Source organism: Habropoda laboriosa, unplaced genomic scaffold (assembly GCF_001263275.1).
Source record: "Habropoda laboriosa isolate 0110345459 unplaced genomic scaffold, ASM126327v1 scaffold472, whole genome shotgun sequence".
Classification (NCBI taxonomy): domain Eukaryota; kingdom Metazoa; phylum Arthropoda; class Insecta; order Hymenoptera; family Apidae; genus Habropoda; species Habropoda laboriosa.
The window spans coordinates 15,072-21,457 of NW_017100581.1; the positions used below are offsets into that span (position 1 = coordinate 15,072).

The 6,386-nt window shown below is 34.3% G+C and overlaps 2 protein-coding genes across 2 annotated transcripts in view; both read right to left on the reverse strand.

Annotated features, from left to right (window-relative positions):
* Window positions 1-202: 202 nt before the first annotated feature.
* LOC108576660 lies at window positions 203-3,325 on the reverse strand. Its single transcript, XM_017939701.1, is given in 5 exon segments — window positions 203-344; window positions 346-451; window positions 510-744; window positions 747-859; window positions 3,283-3,325. Coding segments are annotated over 5 exon segments (639 nt in total).
* Window positions 3,326-5,086: 1,761 nt separating this feature from the next.
* LOC108576661 (cationic amino acid transporter 3-like) overlaps window positions 5,087-6,386 on the reverse strand; it is a 3,518-nt gene continuing 2,218 nt past the window's right edge. The window contains exons 6-11 of the mRNA XM_017939702.1: window positions 6,187-6,338; window positions 5,985-6,087; window positions 5,736-5,884; window positions 5,488-5,654; window positions 5,288-5,396; window positions 5,087-5,208 (exon numbers count right to left, since the gene is read on the reverse strand). Coding sequence (XP_017795191.1) covers window positions 5,087-5,208; window positions 5,288-5,396; window positions 5,488-5,654; window positions 5,736-5,884; window positions 5,985-6,087; window positions 6,187-6,338 — 802 coding nt within the window. The remainder of the gene's footprint in view (window positions 5,209-5,287; window positions 5,397-5,487; window positions 5,655-5,735; window positions 5,885-5,984; window positions 6,088-6,186; window positions 6,339-6,386) is intronic.

Genomic DNA, 6,386 nt, shown 5'->3' on the forward strand with positions numbered 1-6,386 from the left:
GAAAAATTTCTATTTTATATATGTGCTACAATTTCAATAAGGCAAAGTAAATATATTTTGTAACATAATGCAAAAAACTTGGCATTTTCATGTTTTGTATAACAAATAATGTTTGTATAAAAAATAAATAATAACCCTTAATTACAAACTAAACATAAATATCTTTTACAATATTTTTAATATAATATTCCAATTATATCACCTAACCAGTTTTACCAGTACTAAATTCTTTATGTGATACACGTAAATGTTAATCTAACATTAATTCAACAAAATCAGTAATACTGTCAACTTTCAAAATATTAATTCCTCTTTCAATTAACATGAGTCTATCTGCTTGTTGCAAACCTTAAATAATGAACCTTATAGTAACCAAGTTATATTGTAACTCCCACCTTATGTTTCGTTTCTTCCTTTAAATTTGTAACCATCTTAACAGCTGGTCTAAGGCCTTTAATACAAGAGATTCGGTAATATCTACTAGCTGAAACAATAAACACAATATAAACAATGAAATTTTATGGTATATAAGACAATTAGTATAAACATTAAAATTTGTATAACCTGCTGTGATACTTCTTTTATTATAGGCAATTTTACTTCTACATAGTCAAATTCTTGACGCAATGATTTACCAAAAGTATAAATAGGCTTCTCTATTAATTTAGCAATTGGTGGTGAATTTTCAATCACAGTATTACAAACATTTTCCATAACATTAAATGTTCAATGGACAAATACACAAATGCACCTTTTACACAATCATACAGTATTTCTGTAGATTTATCCAATGTAAAATTTACACTTGGTATTTTACAGGCACAATAAACAGCTTGTATTTTGTAAATATAATCTGATACTAATAACTAATGTTCTTACATTAATAAAGAAATAAACATACAAATATAAATGTGTTGAGTATAATCAAATATCCCAAAGTTTATGATATCAACTGTATTAGTTATACCAAAGGCTATTATATTCAATTTATTTTATATTCATCATAAACACTATTAATTATTGCATTCTTGTTATCAAAGAACATTAGAAGAAAACAAAATTTTCAAAGCAATTAAAAAGCATGCGTACACTAGGATACAGAAAGTCATTTATATTAAAATTACATACATAATCATAATTTAATAATTATTCTAAAGACTCTCCCCAACGAAATACAGCAGGCTTTGTATCCCTACCAGTTCTCCGAATCTCACTCCACCCCAATATCTTACATTCAAAGGCGAGCGAGCCAGAGAAAAAGAAATAGTCGACAATTCATAGAAATTCACCTCCCCCAATATCTACAGCAACAAAATCTTAAGTATACCGCAGCTAAACGAACACTACTAGAATAACTTCACACTTAATGTAGCGAGAATCCTAAAGATTTATTTTTATTTACTAGGTTTCTTTCAGTAACTAAATATGAACCGGATTTCTAAGTCATTTCATTGTGGAATTTTTCTTAAAAATCAACTATAACAACATAAGTTATTTATCTTTTGCGAAGTATCATAACTCTGTAGCACTTTTTAGCACACAATATTATCATTTACGTTCTTTATGGCAAATACGTAAATAAATATATCCACCAACCATGGTACACCAGGTCAGAGCGCCACCACACGGACGCGATAATCACACACTAAACTAGCATACCACTCTTAAGTTTAGGTTAATCAAGACTGGTGCGGCTAATAAATGATGTAGCGACGCTAATTAACGGTTACATACATACATACATACGTTTTTAATGATATGGTTCGGAGTGTGTTGAAGTGTTCATAAAGTTTTTATATATCTTATTACATGCTGTTTACCATATTCCTGGTGTACTTATTTCTTTAATCTAAGCGAAACACAACGATAGACTTGTAGCGATAAATCATTCTCTACACCTTTGTGGCAACACTAATAAAGACGTTCGATTTTGGAGTCAAATTGTAGTTGTAGATTTTAGGAAGAAGTGTACATATGTAGTTATGATGTCCTAAAAATTAGTCCCAAATTTTATTTTCACATGACTTCTAAAAGAAATAAAAGAATGTACATTTTTTTTATATTTACTAATTATTGAAGCTTGAGAGTTAACCTATTTGCATCCGCAAGCAAAATAATTCGCTCATAATGATTGTCACTTATCATCAGCGTTTATTGCATACAATATTTTAATGAGTTTAGTACAAAAGCGTACTATACAAAGTTATTGGAATAAAAATAAAAGCACAAGCCCTATACTTCAAGCATATTATGTCCCGCAACAGATTCGTATCTATTGCCACAATTCTACATTTTGCCAGCGAGAATAATAATTCAAACGATCCATTGATAAAAATTAGAGAAGTTTCTGATATACCTATGCAGATCGCAAACACATTTTATGACTCAAAAACTCGCGGATAAATTAAAATTACACAAATATAAGATAGATTTTTCATTTTCCGGACTAGGTCAACTTAATACACACGCTGAGGACTTCGTCAAAACCAAAATAAAGGGCACAAATAGCTCATTCGAGACGCAGGTACATTTATTGCCTTGCGGTCAATCACGACGGGACTGTTACCGTTGCGACAGGTCAACGTTGATGCGCTAGGTCGGAGGTCGGCAACTTTTCGATTAAAAAGGGCACTCGGAATGGCTGGCTTGTGATAAAGGGCACTTCACCTTAATTTTACTGGAGGGGAAGTTGTAAGCTTAATTCAATACTTATTTATTTGAAATGAATTTATTAATACAAAATTCTACTAGTTCATCTTACACACAATCATCTTTTAAAACCATTTTGTAAAAATATCTGGCACAGTGGCGGCACTTTAAAAATGCTTGGCGGACACTTGGGTTGCCGACCCCTGCGCTAAGTTTACCGACTCAAGTAAGGTTGGCGAATTCGAATTTTCATAGGCCAAGGGAGATATATGCTCTAATTGGTAACACGCTGTTTTATAGTTTATTAGTCAGGGCAAATAAAGCTAGGCCATCGATCAATCATTTTTCAAAACACGCGACTATATAAGCTGGATTGTTACCGGACAGACGAATGTACCAACACAAAATAACGCAAGTAGGACTTGTCATGTTATGACAGGATCCCACGTTACCCGATTGTATACCATCACTATTATCATGATCATTCCCACTATATTATACATTATCTTTACTTGGTACCCCGGATATCCCTTCTTTAACTTCTCAGAAAACCCCGTCGCGTAAGGAATGTATGGCAAGGCGTCAGTGATTCGTAATAAAAGACTTGATGAGCATACAGACTTCGTTACTTACCATCTCCTATTAATATAATCAATTTTGGATGTTCCTGGAGCATTCATAATATAACGAATGTTTAAAGATGTGTACCATAGTTTACCCGGATTTTTGTGGCCACGTCACTTGATAAACAAATTAGTAAATTCTGGACCATCGAATCCGCGGAAGAGACAGAGTGCGAGAAATACTTCGTGGAAAACACCTTGCGCGATATTCAGGGACGATACACAATTAGGCTCCCGTTTAATGAAAAGAAAAATCTCCTCGGCGACTCTAAGACAACAGTTGCTACATGAAAAAGTATTAATTTATTCTCGTACATTATTCGCGCAATTTTTGGCGCAAAGAGCAGAGAAAGAACACATGGCTGATTTACAAGATGGAGGAAACGCTATAAATATTATAGCGTCTCATGTAACTTCGATACATTGCGCTACTTTCAGTATCTTCAAAAGAAAAGACAGGTAGTTGCGCTAAAATATGAATTTTTGATTATGTCCAAACGTTTAATTCCTATATATTCTGATAGGCTATAATCGATTCGTTTAATTCTCTAAATAGCGATCCCAAAATATTGTTGCGAACACCGTATATAAACCCATGGCCTACTGGTGCTCCCTACGGAATTAAAGAAGACTGTCGGTCCTTACCGACCGAGTCTATCGACTAACCGAGTCGGTAAATAAACCAATACAGTAGACTCCAGCATAACGCGTTAATACGTTACGCGTTGTATGTAATTAGATTTCCCCGTATAACGCGAATAATCTAAAGTATAATCAACTTTTCCAAAGTATATTCTTATATAAAGAATAATCAACAAAAAACAGAAAAAAATTATAAAACGTAAGGAGTCGGTAACGATGAAGAAAACAGTGTAATGCTCAATTAAAGTAGATTTAATTTTTAAATGCGGAGAATTCCTGTATTTTATTATTTACCGCGTTGTACGAGGAATCGCGTTATATGAACACAGTAGTCGCGATATCTTTGTCGTGTTATAGGAATTCGCGTTGTAGGACCTCGCGTTATACGGGAGTCTACTGTAGTCTTGTGTACTGTTACTGTTAATTGATTATTGTTGGCGAAGAAGCGCCGACACTTAACAATATTATTACTCTCGCTTACCGCCGGGCGTGTTGGATTAACCCCGGTAAGCGGTAATCGTTTATTGTTAACACGTTGACCGCCGCATATAGTTTTCACATGCAATTGCGTGTCAATTATCGACACTTAATGATAGGATTTTAAAATTTTATTTTATACACCATGAAAAATGAAGTATCTAAAAAATGTACGCATATGATACACAAAAAGAAGAAATGAAGAAATGCGGCGCTGTGGAATAACCAACAAATTTCGCTCGGCGGTCAACGTGCTAATACGTTCATTGGAATTCACAATTAAAAGTACAGGCTCAAGATAGAATCTGTCAGTTCGGACAAAGCAAAACACGTTTTTAAATACAAGTTGGTATTTCTCGTTACACTCTGACACTGTCCGGACGTGTAGAAAAGATTGTTACCTTATTCCGAGTACTTTTCCTCATGTTTATCTGCAAGGATACCATAGAAGAGCGTATGAAACATTTGCAAAAAAAAAGAAATTGAACATAGCTCAAAATGTTCTCAGCAGTGATAAGAACTTGAAGTTCTTCGTTTTTCTTGTAAACTGGATTATGACATAAATCTGTATCTGTTTCTAAATGTTACTTACTATCGTCCTTTCAGCTCAGTCAATTTAATTTAATTAGTAAATTTGTTGTCTATACGTTTATATGAAATTTTTATTACGAATATAAAATAGAGAAGAAAATATATCACGTACATCTGGAAAAGTTATTCTCCCATGTTTCTTCTTTAGTGGTACCACCATTCTCAGGTTTTGTGCTTTTCCTAATTTTACTGTGCCGAACACCGTAACAGAAATATATTGCGAGTCCTGCGAGAGTAATTGATATTAATTTTCATTGTAGACCAATGGGTAATAATTCATCCTTTAAAATATTTCACCCACTTACCGACTGCCATCCATATTAAAAATCTCACCCACGTCATTTTGTCCAACATCATCATGAGATAAATGTTAATGAGAATACTGAGTGCAGGTAAAAACGGTACAAGTGGAACCTGAAGGGACGACACACGTTCTTATACGATAAGAACTACCGTTAAATCCTGATTCACGTCAGGGTTGACATTACGAAAAGACAATACATACCGAAAATGGAAGCTTCTTTCCAGAAGTAGGTTGTTTGTAAATAAAAATAAGCGCAAGGATTAAAACTAGTACTAGAATTGCTAACGGAGAAACAAAAGCAATTTTACCGGTTGTTATTTCATCGAAAAAAATCGAGACCATTATACCGATGCAAACACATAGAACAACTGTGAAGAAAACATTAGTTGTGTATGATCGTTGAAGTATGATAGGAAGATGAAGTATAATAAAACGAGGGTAAACCTTACCGTAACATACGACAAGACACGTAACGATCTGAGATGTTAATTTCGTAGAATGACTTAACTTGTTAGCGTTAATAAATTGTTTCACAATGAACTTGAAAGTTCTTGGATCACGGTCTCCTTTTTTCTCGTACGCCTCGCTCTCTTCGTATCTGTAAAGATTACAGGGATTTTCAATCGCGTTATCGATTACTCTGTAATCACTAATTCCGTATATCATCGTGTGGTAGGAATGAACGAGACGTTGTTTACCGAAGAATTAATACACAGGTTGCGACAATCGAATATGCGAGCAACGTTCCGATACTCATCATACTCACTAGTTGATCCAATTCGAATATCGCGGCTAGCACTCCTAAACTCACCAAGTAATACATATTATTAGTTAAATAGTATCCTGTGGAGGAAGAGCAGGATATGAAGGTGCGGCAAAAAAGGCAATGTGGATACGAACCTGTTAGAAATCCTGCGGAAAAGGTACCTATTAGGGGTGTATGGAATCGCGAACTGACCTTGCCCATCCACTGGAATATTAGTCCGTCGGATGCCATCGCATAAATAATACGGGGTAAAGGAAACATGGCTCCCAGTAAGCTGGGTAATAAAAGGGTCTGTTAGCTGTAGAATTTCTATAATACAATATAATATATACAT